The sequence below is a fragment of the Phaseolus vulgaris genome, chromosome 1, assembly GCF_000499845.2.
Source record: "Phaseolus vulgaris cultivar G19833 chromosome 1, P. vulgaris v2.0, whole genome shotgun sequence".
Lineage (NCBI taxonomy): Eukaryota > Viridiplantae > Streptophyta > Magnoliopsida > Fabales > Fabaceae > Phaseolus > Phaseolus vulgaris.
The window spans coordinates 4,650,232-4,666,732 of record NC_023759.2 but is presented as its reverse complement, the minus strand read 5'-3'; the positions used below and the strand labels follow the sequence as shown (position 1 = coordinate 4,666,732).

The 16,501-nt window shown below is 33.2% G+C and overlaps 1 protein-coding gene across 1 annotated transcript; it reads right to left on the bottom strand.

Moving 5' to 3' along the window:
• Positions 1-597: 597 nt before the first annotated feature.
• On the bottom strand, positions 598-14,693 carry LOC137816741 (myosin-15-like). Its single transcript, XM_068620018.1, is given in 24 exon segments — positions 598-1,148; positions 1,246-1,306; positions 2,656-2,765; positions 3,128-3,259; positions 3,410-3,507; positions 3,510-3,582; positions 3,674-3,800; positions 3,886-3,923; positions 4,411-4,512; positions 4,634-4,691; positions 5,731-5,793; positions 5,795-5,830; positions 5,918-6,064; positions 7,171-7,222; positions 7,225-7,304; positions 7,421-7,469; positions 7,472-7,571; positions 7,739-7,827; positions 7,830-7,894; positions 12,761-12,819; positions 12,932-13,088; positions 13,189-13,334; positions 14,199-14,345; positions 14,421-14,693. Coding segments are annotated over 24 exon segments (2,292 nt in total). The 5' UTR covers positions 14,541-14,693; the 3' UTR covers positions 598-965.
• Between the last annotated feature and the right edge of the window lie 1,808 nt (positions 14,694-16,501).

Here is a 16,501-nt window from a genome sequence, read left to right as displayed (position 1 = left end):
AAATGTGTGGGTTGGACATTTTGCAATTCTCCAGCAGTCTGAAATTGTCCTCAGTTTCCATTCCAAAATTTCATGATCTCATTCATATAGGTGGATTATGCAGCAATAACGGCTGCAATAGAGATTAGAGTGGCACAACAATGAAGATTGTGTTTTAGGGTTGATAGAAACAGTCAGAGACTCCAAAAGGTCAGGAGCTATGATACACCATCTCAAAATTAGAAAGAATAATATACTTATTTATTACAATAATGTGGTCATTGGACCAATAAATACATGACCATGTTGATTATTTTAGGAAATATAGAGAACTTATTTTAAGGAAAAAGATTCCAGTAATTATGGAAATGATTTTAAATACATAATTCTAGAACTAATGGCATGATACTATTGTAATAAAGAATAAAATTATAGCAAGGATAAAATTAAAATCTTCATAAAATACATAATGAGGAACGCAGTTTTGACATACTAGTTCCTAAGAAAACAAAATGCATATAACTTGCATTCCATGTTATTCTAACAACAACTTTGAATGAGTTGACTTAAAAAAGAAGCCAACCAAATGAAAGCACAAATGTTTGGAAACAACAAATAAGTTAAGGATTGACTTCTTACTGATTTAGTGAATATGGAAATTAGACAATTCAATTCAACCCATCCTATATTAATCCAAGCCAAATTCAGAACTACTTTATAACCATATGAAATTTCACTCAACTACAATGCCATTCGAGAGATGACCGTGTGATAGTAAACATGTGGCCTGGTGCACTAGCATAGCATCTAAACTAGGAGGATTTAGGAGGGCAGATGTATGCAACCTTACCCCTACACAACTGAATAGACTTTTCCATGATTTGAACCCATGTCAAACAAGTCACACAGCAGAAATCAAGTGCAAAAGTAAAGGCAACATGTTAACAAGAGTAGTATACAGTAATAACTGCATAAGGAAAAATGAACTAACCCCTGCAGCATGCCTGAAGAGAAAACGCAGCAGATCTTAAAATTGTGAAATACTGACGTGTAATAAATGTCCTCAATCGGCGCTGAATACACTTTGCAGCATTGTCTAAAACTTCAGCACGTCTTGAGTCCAAAATACCAATTTGGCCAGCCCTGAGAAATACTTTGGTCCTACCTAACTGAACAACAGCAAAATAAAAACCTTATGAACACACTTTTACATCCTTGCTTTGTTGGGGAGCAATATCTGCAAACACATTTCTAGGGAAAGCATACCTGAAAATTCTCAAGCTTAAGCTTTTGCAAAATTTTCTCAGTTGCAGCTTTATCATCATAACTATTAACACAAGAATACAGTTTTTATTAAATATGAAGCCCAAATTGTTGCACATGCATTCAAATGAATGTCAATTAGAAAATAATAATTGATGCCAGGAAAGGATAAAACCTTTCATTGACCACAACTTTTCCACAATTCCTTACCAAATGTGACAATATAATCTCCAAATAAACAGCAGATGTAAATCAAAGTTTTACCATTTCTTTCTCCTTCTTCCAAGTTTCAGTTCAAATTTACAATTGCCAACAATATTATACATATCCTAAGCTATATTTTGAAATCAGAACAGATTGGCAGATTCTTTGAGATAACCCAGTAGTTCGGTAGAATTGCTTTAAAAATTGACCAATAACCAGGTAAACTAGTCAAATTAGGACCAAATTTGAGAACCACAAGCAGTTTTTACATGAGTGGATCCAAGGCTCCCATTTCTCTCCCTCAAAATTGAGTAAAGGGGCTGTGTAGTTGTGTAGGGACTGAATTCTTCAAGGTCAAAAGTCTATTACCCAGAAAATATAATCACTACTGCTTTAAATCCTTGAGAATGCCACATAGCTGCTGGCCCTGAAAATGCTGTAGTGCGATAACCACTACTCTGATAATTTTATGTAGTTGTGTGAAGAAAGGAAAGAAGATAGAATATTCATTGTCAGAGTTCAAGAAAGCAAGCCTTTCTAGAATCATATCAGAACAGCAGCACTCTGTAGAAATAAGACACTCACCAAAGACTACCAAGCCACTCACTGGAGATACCAGATGCAGTCGCTGGAGAAAACAGAAAGTCACAGGAGAAGACACTGGAGGCAGATGCAACGATTGAGAAGAGGAGGAGCAAAACAAGGAGACTAGGAGAGGCTGGGTTGACACATTATAAGCCAAATATTTCATACGAGGATTAGATGAAAACTTGATAATATTTGCCTTTCTTTAGTTATTTAATTATTATCTTATCACTTTAAGAACTAATATTTTGTTGGTGAATTGCATGAACTTCTTTGAACTAATATTTTGTTGGTGAATTGTATGAACTTATTTATTTTAATATTGTGGAATTGATATCATGAATGTTTATCTTTTTTGTTGAATTTTTATGTGAAATAGACTCTTCCCAGTCAGGTTTATGGGTCAAGTTTACAAACCTCCCACGAGTCTACATAGACTCTCAAGTCTGATAACCTTGCTAACAATCTCATTTACACTAATGAGTACAAGTACTGCTACTACAAGCCCAACAAAATAAACTTCTTGACTTGTAGCTTTACTCGACTTTGAAAATCATGGAATACAAGTTATGGAGTCATTTAATACTTACGAGGTAATTGTGAAAATTAATTTAATGAACTCACCTTCCATCCATAAATTCAGGGGCTATCAACCCAAAACGATCCACAAACTCTGAGTAAGTTCTTCGAGTGGGATAACCAGCCAGACTTATCCGAACAGCCTCAAGGACACCCTAAATAAAATAGAGATATGCCAAAAATGACATTCTAATGGATACTAAATCTGGAAGATAAGCAAGTGAATCAAAGTCATCTTATTTCAAAAAAATTTAATCAACCCACAATTTCTTTTACACATGCAGTTGGAAGTTAAAAAATGACAAACTTTTTATAAGTTATACCTTACCATCAATAACAACAAAAAACCCAATTATAAGTTATACACTATAGTGTATTGTTGTATGAAATTGGCCAAAAAAACAATTTTTCATAACATTGATTAGATAACACCCAAGATAACAGTTTACAAATAGACATGTTGGCAATCTGTATCTGTTTCAACAGCTTGAATTAAAGGAACGTCTAAAATACTAACCCCACAGCGTAACTGGTGTATGACACTTGCATTTTCAAATATTTGCGGTCGATTCAAAGAATTTGGTTTCACACATCGTATGTAGTGAGGCTCTGTTGAGTTTAGGGTCTCCATCAGTGCTTGAAGTTGTTGCTAACACAAACAAGAAACCCAGGTCCCCAAAAAAGATCAGATACATGAAATTGATTTTCAAATATATAAATTTAGTCTCCAAAACATGTTGGTCATATTATGCTCTCCCTAGCTCTAAAGAACATATTTAGAAGATGAAAATCTACACACCTTAAATCTGGCAGCTACTGAAGAAAACTTGTATGATGATCTTGAAGATTCTTCAGGTAGCAAAGGAAATAGACCAGAAACAAAAGGGCATTTTGAGAAGATAAGAGATTGCAATGTTCTACTACAACATAATCACGATTTTTGTCTAAAAAGGTATCTGTATGATACGTGACCTACATAAAAATAGTGGAAGATCTCCTTAAACATTGTAATATGTCACAACATGTGTCTGAATCAGGAGAAAGTCCAGTAACACGTACTCACCTTTCCAGCATAATGAGAAACAGTAAAATCTGTTTGTGAAAACTTTTCCTTTCCCAACCTAGGATGAGATCGGAAATGCTGAAACAACTTGGTTGAGAATGTTTCAGGAGTTGATTTTGGAAACATACTGCAATAAGAAGGAATTCAGGATGAAGTCTGAATTTACAATAAATGAATATACACCGATTCATATTGAAGAACTCAAACTGTACCAAGCTTCATCCAACAGAGCAATGATACCAATGGGTTTCTGCAAAAGAATGCAATAATGAATCCATAAGAAACTGAAAATAAAGGCATACATATTAATTGAAATCAAGACAATGCAATGTAATCATCAATAACATGTATGCATTAACATTGCACCACCACATGAAACTATATCACCTTATTTTAAAATAATCATGATTATCTGTACCCTATATAAGGTAGTCTTTGAGAATTTATTTGTTAAAAAATGTTGAGACCCAAACATGAGACCTAGAGAGCATAGGATCAGACAAAATGGTTTTTTGACAAATTTCTGAATAGCTGAATAGCATCCATCCTAATATAGATCTTCTTACAATTTCCATCTCTAACCTCATGTACTTCATAATTTCTCATATACCATTATTTCTGACCTCTATGTATGAAAATGCAAAATAATGCTACACAGCAATGTCAATACATAGACTAAAGAATTATTTGCACCTAAAAAGACAATAAAAATATTAAAAGAACAAAAAAATACAAACCTTTTCAATTAACTCTAAAACATCTTGGTTATCTACAAATTCAATGTAACTCCAGTTAATTTCTTCTTTGCCATACTCCTCCTGTTCCATCTTGAATACATGCTGGAAATAATGACAAGACAGTAAGCAAAAGGAGAAAAAAAACAACAAAATTCAAATTAAGAAAATGAAATATTTGATAAGCTTAGTGAATGCAATTTAAAATACAATGATATATGGATACCTCATTAAAATGTTGCTGAAGCTTTTCATTTGCAAAATTGATGCAAAATTGCTCAAAACTGTTGGAGGTGAATTTTATTTAGATGAGCAAAACAATCATATAGAAAAGGTCAGTAAATCAACAAACAACTGCAGCAAGCAAATAAAAAACAAACAATGTGAATACAAAGAAAAACAATCTGTGCGTAATTCCTTTTGGTGTGGACAATCCATGCATGATACTAATGAAAGTCTGAGCAAAAAGCATTTTCCTGCTAGTGAAAGTACAAAACAGGTCTTGGATACATGAAAAACCTAAGAAAAGTGACTAGCATTCAGAAGAATGATCCAGAAAGTAACAAACACAGTGAACCTACTCAGTTCTACTCTCCATAATGTAGTTAGTTATTCTGTATATACACAATTGTAATACGTATTCAGAGTTGTTGGCTATTGCTAACAGCTATCTCGTGTAACATTTTCAGCAAAGGCAGTTAGCTATCTCTTGTGTTGTAAGTAGTTAGCTAAATATTTGTGCAAACTTCTCCTTTCAAATGCATACCATTCAGTTTGTTAAACAGTTCTCTGTTGTTTTGTTCATCTAACATAACATAGTATCTAGAGCCATTTTTTCGGCGCCACTTCCTCTTCCCAGATTTTGGGTTCTGTTTGCACTGTTCTCAATGGCTACGGTGTCGCACTCCTTTCCAACTTCCATTGCTGAGAAGCTGGATGATTCAAACTATCTCCTTTGGAGGCAATATGGTGGACCTGGTCATTAAAGCACATAAGATACAGCAATTTGTGCTTAATCCCGTCGTTCAACAGCATTTTCTCCCAAAAGAGGATCGCATAATTGATTGTCTTAATCCTGAATAAATGCATGGGAAGTTCATGATCAACTGTTACTTGTTTGGCTTCAATCTACTCTTCTAAATCGTTCTCTATCGTGTTCTCTGATAGACTCACTCCTATGAAGTTTGGGAGAAATTTCACGACTTATTAGTCTTCAAACTGAGTCATTTCTCTCCTGTCTTTGTCTAACACTCCACAATCCATGTATACACACAAAAGGGGAAAAGAACTCCTATAAATGACAAACAATCGGAAACAAAATACCTGTTATCCTTAAAGCACTCAAAACCATAAATATCCAAAACTCCAATCTGTATCTTGGAATGAGTCTTGCCCAACAGACATATTGATCTTATCAACAAGCCTGTTAAAACCACCATAAAAAAAGAATGTCATCGGAAAACATGCATTAAAAAACTACATCCCAATTTTGCATTCACCACATGTATACCAATCAAATAAACGGGCATAAACAGTTTTCGCCAAAGCATCACGGCCAGCAACAGCAGCATTGCAATCAAGGACCTTGATGATACTTCCTTCACGAGTTTGTATTGAACGAGTACACAATGTTGCCAGCAGTAGGTCTACATCACACCTATTAAAAGAAAAACAGAAATATATAGAGAAATGAAAACTTTGTATTTTTTATCAAAAGATGGAAGTGTAAAGTATCACTGTTATTTTGGCATCTCAACTATGTTGGCACTCCAACTTTTTTTTTTTTTTTAACCCTAAACCCCAAGTGATTACAGATAGTTGTAAAAGTGATGAGCTCTGTCTATACAACGACTATTTACAGACTACAGAAGCTCATCTAACTGACAGAATCAGACATAACACCCAGACAGTGAGAGCTGTAACTAACTGACCAACAGAAATCAACTGATATGACAACTGTAACAAAACTAATAATAGAATACAACGGGTAAGTTGTTATTCGCTCACAACACCAAGCAAATGAAAAAAATTAAGCCATTCAGTTAACAAATGAAAAAAATATATATAATATTGAACCAGTTTATTTATGTAAGAAGTAAATAAGAACTGTTTATTTAAGTATGCAGAAAACTGCTTTTTAAAAGATTAGACAAACACACAAAACAACAGAAATCTGTTTTTTATTAAATAATCACTTATTTAAAAAAAAAAACACAAACAAACCAGCCCATTATTGGCATGACAGCGGACATGAAAGCTATCAGCTAACTGACTTACAGAAATCAACTGGTAATGACAGCTCTAACGAATTAACAGAATACAACAGATAAAGGAGTTACTCACTCTCAGCCATAACACCTAGCAAATTAAAAAAAAATTAAGCTATCAGTTAGAAATGGAAAAAAAATTCTATAAATTATGACCATAATACATCTTAAAAGAAAACAACAATCATCCAATTCATTTGGTATTCCTGTCGATACTACACAGATCAATAGCATAGACTGTTGATAGATAAACTCTACTTTTCCTATACAAAATTTTTCCATTAACTTTTGTCCTACCGTACTTCAGTTGCATAAATTGCCTAATACTTGACACGGTCATACTACCAGAAATAATAAATCAGCATCATAAATGTTTGCATATTTAAAACTTGTGCATTGAAGTTTTGAGCGCAAATGCTTGAATCAAATAAATTCAACCTAGTTATGACTCATTTAATGACACAAGATTAAAATTAACAAAATATAAACCACCTACATGAAAAGATCAGCAGCCATCTGTAAATGAAATCTTGATTTGTCATTTTTACTGCCGATGAGTCATGCTCTTTTCCAGGAGAAAATTCAATGTTGCCCACATGTAAAATGCAGCTAACACACGAAATATGGATCCTGATAATAGGAAGAAGGGATGATTATTAGAAAAGGGCTAGTCATCAATAAAACTGTCCATTGAACCACAAAAGCATGCAATGAAGCAAGAAATGCACTGAAGGAAACAATATTACACCTGATCTGCGTGACTAATGCCAACAATATCCATTGCCCTCCTGTCTTCAGGTATTCTTCTGAGTTGCGTACACCATCTAATTCATAGACTTTACTTTGATTTAGATAGTGGAAGTGACTCGGATGTCCTAACTTGTACTTCTCTGCATCCTAAAATGAGGCATCCCAATTACAAACTATAACACTTAATGGTCTGAACATGATATTATCAAAATCATAGCCTGCACATGCACAATGCAAACTATCGCACATGCTTCATTACTAAACCCACTCCAACCCAACAGCAAAATATAATAGGCCTCAAAGAAATTAAATACCCTTTCAAATGAACACAACTGATAAAAGCAGTGATAATTTCTCTCGGGATCCGTTATCTGCACAACTCGTGATCTTTCCAGTAAGTAATTCTAATTGCAGCACCAGATATTCTACCATTTGAATCAAACTGAATTTCAACAAACTTCCCAAAACGACTGCAACCAAATAACATAGAGATAATGAGAGGCTATGAGCAATAATATATATGGAAGAGTACATTACAAATTCCACTCCTTGACTATAAATATGTTTAGCACAAAAACATAAAATCATGTCAAAACAACCCAAAATGATAGTCCACTAAATACGTTTGTATTCAAAAGTCTATTTCATTGTTATGAAGCTCAACCACTCCTTTTAGCATTCCCATATCAAATCCTCTCCAACAGTTGTATAACATGTGCAAAACAATTTTAAAATTTTTTATTAACTTGGATATTTAACCTGACACTTCCAGATGGCTGAGACACTTAGCCAACATCTCAAAATGAATGGACATTTCAAAACACTAGTATTATAAATATAATAAATATATTCATATTTCTTTAAGAATTAAGAAAAAGCAAATTAAAAATAATATAAAACGTTAAAAAATGGAGTCCCTCGATTTTTTTTAACGTCAGACTCAATATGATAGAAAAAACTACAATACTAAGAAAACTATTTCAAGATAGGTGAACATAACTTTATTCAAAGTATATAATTCATATTTTTGGGGTTCTTTTCTTCACAAAAAACATACAAAGTGCTTATATTGTAAGTTGGGGAGATCCCATCAGTAATTGGTGCTGGCATAAGGACGAGGACACCAACACTGATAAATATATACAGGATTCAGAAGCAGTGTTATCAATGGCATGCTATGGCAGTGAGACAAAAATCATCCATTCACGTATGGAGGATGGCATGTCAGCCTATGGCATACAAACTAAAAATTAGATTCACCCACACAAAAAAACAGAAATGAATAAAAAACTAAAAATACTAACCAAATATGGATTAATCCAAAGAAAACACATCATGTCTCATAAGAAAAATGTCATAAACTACTAAACACTCAATTTCATAAAGTTCACGAGTTCAAAGAATTAAAAACCCGAATGAAAAGCAGCAAATCAATCAAAAATAGGAATAAACAGAATAAAAAATAATTTAAAAAATTAGAAGAAAATAGAACTGAAAAAAGTTGGAAATCTAAATATTAAATACAAATAGAAAAATTAAAATTCATCATAAATATTAGAAAGCTATAAATTTTAAAAAAAATAATTACAAAAACAGAATTGATAATGATAATTAAAGAAAACAAAAAATAATAATAGAGCAGAAAAATAACTAACAAAATTAAAGAAAACCAAAAGTAATAATTAAGAAGTAAAAAAATAACTTTAGAAAACCAAATAGGAAACAAAAAACAAAAAAGGCAGACAATTTTGTTGAACAGATAAAGTAGGACAGAGGTTCTAGAAGGTTGGAAATCACCAGAGTGTGGGAGGTTGGATATCATGACTCATGAAGGAGTAGTGTAGCGTGACTTTCTGCTTGTTTTAGGGTTTTAAACTCTTTCCCGGGCCACATGGCCTAATTCCTTCGGTCTAGTTTTTTGCCATTTGTTGAAAACCATGACCCGCATTCCTCATGTTACCAACATAGCCACCATTAAATAATACTGCAGAGAGGAGGATCTTCTTCAATATAATAATGAGGCAGCTCTGGTGAATGATACTGAATAGGAATAGGATGGAGGGGTAAAGACTTGGACACACTCAAAAGATAATGAATCGTAGACAAAGAAACATCACCAAAACATTAGATAATGATGAAGAGTCAACAGCATTTATGACCCCTTTGATATATAGTATAAACTAGGAAAACTCATTCATGAGTGCAGGCTGAAAGTAAGCAAAGCCAAGGACTAGATTATGGATAAACATAGACCCAAAGATATGAAGGGGTAAAAAAAGAAAACATTGACTGAACAAGATTGAATGCAGTATTTGGTTGACAAGAACATGAGGGAGCGAACCCACTTGATAAGATAACATGACATGAGTACTATTAGGAACTGGAATTTAAGTTCCACTTAACCTTACAAAATCAGCTTATAAGGTAAGATTTGTTCCAATTTATATAATATAATTTGACATTATCCTATGAACCCCCACATATCGAGATCTAACAGTGGTCTGATAGGTGACAGGATACGCCTAAGAAACATCGTTAGGATAGGTTTTGATGTCATATTAAGAAATTGAATTTAAGCCTATTAAGAAGTGGATTTAAGTCTAACTCAACTTTATAAAAACAGCTCATAAGGAGAAGTTTGCACTCACTTATATACTATGAAATGTCTTTATCTCTAGTCGATGTAGAATCTCCAAAAAGCCTAACTATCCTCAAAAAATCGGCTTTTAACGTAAGGTTTGCTCCAATTTATATATTGTACATTGGCCTTCTCTTTAGTCGATGTGGAATTCCCTATGCACCTCTCATGCCGAGAACTAGACATCTCTAGCATAGGACTAGATATTTGTGAACCCAATAGTGGGTGACACTAGTAAGTGAGTGTAAGCATAATTCAACCTCACAAAATTAGTTTATAAGATAATGTTTGTTACAATTTATATATTAATTTGATCTTATCTCTAGTCAATATGGGATCTTCAACGCACTCCCATCACATGAGAAATAGACATCTCAAGCATAGGACTATATATTGTGGGTAGTTTGATGGCAACCCAATAGAGGTGGGTGACACGATATGCCCAACAAAACGCACTAAGATAGGTTTTGATACCATCTCAACTCTAGAAAGAATAATATATTTCTATGGTATTTCAATAATGTGGTCATTGAACCCATAAATACATGAGTGTCTTGGTTATTTTAGGAAATATATAGAGCTAATTCTAAGGAAACAAATCCCTATAATTATGGGATTGTTTTTAAATGCATAACCCTAGTATTAATAGCAAGATACACCTATAATAAAGAATAAAATTACAACAAGGATAAAATAAAAAACTTCCTAAAATACATAATGAGTAGCATGGTTTTGACAAGTTCAAACCCCAGAACTAAAGACAAAAACTACCATGAAGTATGAGAGTTGAGTGATTTCAACAAATGTTGTCAAAAGAACTGTTATGGTGACGTCATACCAGTATGGCATGGATGTTTTGCCTTTCATTGCCATATGCTATTTGAAGCTTTTTGGCATTGTTTATCACAATGCCTACCATGCCCACTGCATTTTACCGCACCCATTGCAGAAATTCACAGGGTTTTATGTTTTGTTTTAAATAATTCGATTTAGGGTTATATCTTGACCCATTTCAAAAAAATTATTTAGAACTCCCTTTATAAGAATATTCAAAGTTTCCTATCTGTCATAACTCTAGTAAACCTTGAAAAAGAGAAGAAACCTAGAATTTATACTTTCCTCTCACCAGCAAACCACTGAAGCTGCTGCCAAGCAACTTCAACGAGACTTCTCCAGCCACCACCCACACCAGAAATCTTAACCATCTCTTGTTTAATTATTTCTTTATTTTCCTTGCTAGTCTTTGTTCATGATTTCTTAAGATTTCTTCTTCTCCATCTCTTGTTCTCCTTTTTTTTCTCTATATTAATCCTCTATGTTGCTATACTTGTTATTCATCTGTTGAATATTTACATGAGCTCTTTTTTAAAAACTTCAAAATTATCGTTCTCTTTTTAAAAAAAAAACTATTCTTATAGTTATATCTTTTTGTAGGTCTTTTTCTGAACTGTTAAGTTTATCACTTTATATGATGAGATTATGAAACTTCAATGAATGTTATGACATTGTTCATTGGAGATTTGTGATATTTTCTTCAATTTTAGTTTATGATAGTTGTTGCTATATATTTACGTTATTTTTAATTTATTTTTTTATGTTTTTGAATATATACCTTTTTGTCCACTATGGCTTCTGCCATAGGCCTCCACGACATATGTATATGATGAATTTTTTACACAATTTTTGACTCATCACCAAAGGCCATTATCTTCTATTCAACCTCAATTACAATAAGGTGTGTCTTTTTATGAGTTTTAACATAACGCATCCATCCAATTGATAAGATAACATGTGTCTTTTCATTTGCATTGGTTCCAATACCACAAAATAAAAATATTGTGTTTCTTTACATTAAATTGTACAAGACTACCAGTTGTTAGAAATCTTACATCGACTAGAAATAAGATTAAATTATAATATATATACAAGTGGGATACAATTTTCACCTTACAAGTTAGTTTTGTGAAGTTGAGATAGACATTGGAGTTGTGGTCACCGCTATTGGGCTCCTACCATCCATAATCATTAATCCCACGCTCGAGATGTTCATTTCTCGACGTGAGAGGATGTGTTGGACATCCAGCATCGACCAAGAATAAAGTTAAAAGTATAATATATAACTGAAGTGCAATCCTCACCTTACAAACAGGTTTTGTGAGATTAATTAGGAATAAACTCACTTATTAAGACAAGTTATTGGTCCCCATTATATAATACACCCAATACACCAGTGCATGTTGGATTTAACTTGATTTAGAGAAATAATCACTTTTCATAAAGGAGTTCTGAAAACAACAATTATTTCCAGGAAAATAATTTTCCCCAAACAAACACTCAAATGAATAAAACCTAATGAAATCCCATTAAAAAACAAATCTGCCAATCAACCTAAGAGCTACATAAAGAAGAAAAAAATACAAACAAAGAATCCCTCTCAAAACACTCCCCACTTGATGGGATACTAATTAAAAAATGTCACATATTGAACATGTTTTCTTCAACAATTTGTTTCCATAAAATTTCACCCTAGCTAAGGATGCTATAGGGATATACTATTCGTGAGCCAAATCCTAAAATTCCACACACTAAACCAGTCTTATTTGTTAAACAAACTAGAATATTGCCTAGGATTAAAAGAAGATAAAATGCAAGTAGAGTAGAAAAAAATTATAAACACAAAAGAGAGAACCAAATTCACCTTGAATTGTCATTCCTAACAGTCCTTGCATTACCAAATGCCTCTAAAAGTGGATTGGACTGAATCATGTAATAGAGAAATTAGCATCCCACATTGATTTTAAATAGCAAATGAAACTTAGAAATAAATTATCTCTGAATTCATGATTGATTGAGTTCAATAATTGTTTACTTCAAGAACTTGTTGTTCAACTGTTCTATCATCACCAGCAGCACGTCCACCAACAAAGGTAAGATACTGCATGATCAATTTTGTTGTCTCAGTTTTTCCAGCACCACTTTCGCCGCTGACCAAGATAGACTGACTTTTACCTTCATTCATCATTGCTCTAAATCATGACCAACAAAATCTCACAAATTTACAACATAAAATGGCAAGTAGCAAATAGTGTAAAAATTGAAAATATAACACACTAAATGTGCACTCACCTGTAAGATGCATCAGCGACAGCAAAAACATGTGGACTAAGCTCACCCAGTGGAATTCCCTTATATTCGTCCATCATATGAGAATCATACAAATGTGGAAGCTTTGTGAACGGATTAACGGCTATTAAAATGCTCCCTGTATATGTCTAGCAAAGAAAAGAGTGACAGGAAAAAAAAGCATAAAATGACAGTTCACACAAACAAATCAAAATGGTTCAGTTAATATTAGCAACTGCGAATGCATTAAAATCAAAAAAGTTCAGTCACTGAAATCCCAAAAAGGACAACTGAAGTTTCAAAACCTGCGGTTTATTTAAATTAGTTAATAGATTTGAATTTGATTATTCTAGTACGTGATCAATAAACAAAAGCAATAATTTAATATAAAAAAATACCAAAAAAGTATATACTATGGGTATGTTTATATATACTTCTTATTCTTTGGCAATAAGAATATTTTTAATACAATTCTACACTACTCAGTAATCAGTTTCTCGACCAGAATTTCTAATAAATTTTGAAAATTGTTCCCAAAACAAGTATATTAAAAACAAAAAAGTTTGGAGATGTTTTATCGTTCCATTCTTCTTCTGTTTTGCAGTCCTAGTTCAAGGGTGTGAATCATCTGGGGCGGATTTGGTGAGGGTGACACCTAATCCAGAGGTGGGTTGTGCTGTGCTTGGATTTGCAAATATTTAGTCACAAATTCACAGTGTTGTTTTGTTTAAATTATAGTAGAATTGAACCGTTGAATACGATTGAGATATATATTTAATTAACCTCAGTTACGTGTTTTACATTCAAACACACGTCAAGTTGCCTGGAATTGATTTTACTTGTTATCCAAACAAGCAAGTAACCATACTCGAAAAATTAAAAGCTGCTAAAATCTAAAACAATACTTCCGTATGAGTACATTTTCCAACAATAAAAATATCTATCAGTCAAAGCCTAAACCTCTAGTCAACGGGAATTCAGCATCTACCAACTATCCAAAATCAAACACTCACATAGATATCATTGAGCTCGTATCTTCTTCGAAGATTGAACAACACTCCCGGCTCGTTCAAGTACGCCAACCGCGTCATGTCTTCGAATCCACCATGCTCCTCTTCATCAGCGTCCCGCGGGAACAGTTTCTCCTTAGAAGCAAACAACTGCACAAAAAACCTCCTCAAATTACCAAAATCACCACCGAATACAAATTCGCAACATCGTGTGAACTCGCTCACCTTCTTGCCGGAATCAGTTAGCAGCAGAATCTTGTTACCGTCGGAATCGAGCACTTCAGCTGGCAGCCAAGCAGAATCCCGGTCCTCGACCCAAACCTTGGAGCCGTGGAGCAGATTCATGGCGGCGGTCACCGCGAATTGCGAAAGGAAGAGCAAATTCAAAACCCTAGAAGCAGAGAGACATGCAAAGAAGAAGATAGGGCGAGAGAGACGCAAGAGGTAAAAATGTCGAGTTCCCGCTCGAAGAAGAGTGGAGGCTATTGAAGTCAAAAATCAAAAATGGCAAAACGGCAGATTTGTATTTATATAGCGGTAGGTACGACACGTCATCCAGTGTGCATTGGCGTGAGAGAGTTCGTTTTAGACTTTTCACTCACCTTGCCTGTCTCTAACATTACAGTTCAAAATTTGTTGCAGTCGCATTCCAAGCCGAGATTTCAAAAAGGGAAAAACTTAACACAAATGGTAATAATAATTAATTACAGTTTAAATTTCATACATGTGTTACTAAACGTTTTCGAAAACATTATGTACAATATTTTTACGTCTAATATTTTGTAAAATTGGTAAAAAAAAAAAATTAAAACATTAATTATAACACTAAAAAAACATTTTTAAAATGAGAAAGCATAGCATTAAAACTTTTAAAATATAATATACTAAAATATATAAAAACATCGAAATTATAAGTACATTTAACCGTATTTAAAATATGTAATTTTAAAATAACGACTTATTTAAAAAGTGAATAGGACTTAATTATTAAAAGATATAGCATTGCTTGTTTTTCAAATATGCAATTACACAAGCTTAAAATTAGTATTTTTGAAATAAATAGCTTTTAAAAAATATTTATTTAAATAACACTTAAAATATATATTTATTTATATTTTTAAAATAGACAAATTAGATAAACATATAAAATAATAATATTCTCATTGTATACAATAAACTTATGAATTTGAGAGTTTATCTTTTCTAATTTGGTTTTTTATAAATTAAAGTAAATTCATGAAGTTTTATATAAATGACTACATTTTTTTTTCATTTTACAGGAGAAAATAAATAGTTAAAGATTTTCACCAATTAATATATATATATATATATATATATATATATATTATAAGATGTAATCCTTATTTTATAACCATATTTTATGAGGTTGAGTAAAGAATAAATTGATTTACTAAAATATTATTAAAGTTATTTAGAGTTTATCATACTCAAGTTTTTTTAACTATATTTTTTTATCACCTATAAATATATTTTTTTATCGGCAAATAATGAAATTAAATTAAGAGGGATATAAAAGGGGTATCCCAACCCTTTTACATAAACCAAACCACATTAGGAATCTCCAAGAATAAAGAAATGAACAAACACCCCAGAAGCAATAGATAGATAATGTTTGCTGCATAAGTTAGACATCTTATTCCAACTAGCACCGTGCTCGTATTGGAATGTTATAAGCATTGCAAACTGCAACTACAAAACCATCAAAAAACACCAAAATATTGGTTATCTCCACCGCCTCATTGACATTCCTTCTACCCAGCTTGCAATGGCACAATTGTAGCACTTGTCACAAAATCAATCACTTCAATGCAGCATCTTCCATTTGCTCCTTTTAAGCTCACTTTTATCAGAAACCAACTTCCTACTTGTCAGGGTCCATCTCGCACTTAGAATGGTTGGAGTTTACACCTTCGACTTACATCCCCCAACATGTCTAAATCACCACAACCTCTACTGCAAGCATCCACATGTGAGGCCACTAGTTGATCAGCAAACACACTTAGGGATTTCCACAACAACCAAAACACCACATAAAAAACACAGTTTTTGTTTCCTTCATAAAGAACCCTGAACCAGCATACACCCTGCCTCTATTGGTTTGTTATAAGACACATCAAAACAGAATCCTCCATCATGTCCTTAACATTCATTTTGACTCCCTTGCATACAGGCACATATGTCCTTTCCATCTTGCACCGGCTGCAGGCCGTGACAAACCCACCAACACCTCCAACCAACTATAAATCCAGTAAAGGTCGTAGTCTTAAAACTCTTGACATCTGGGA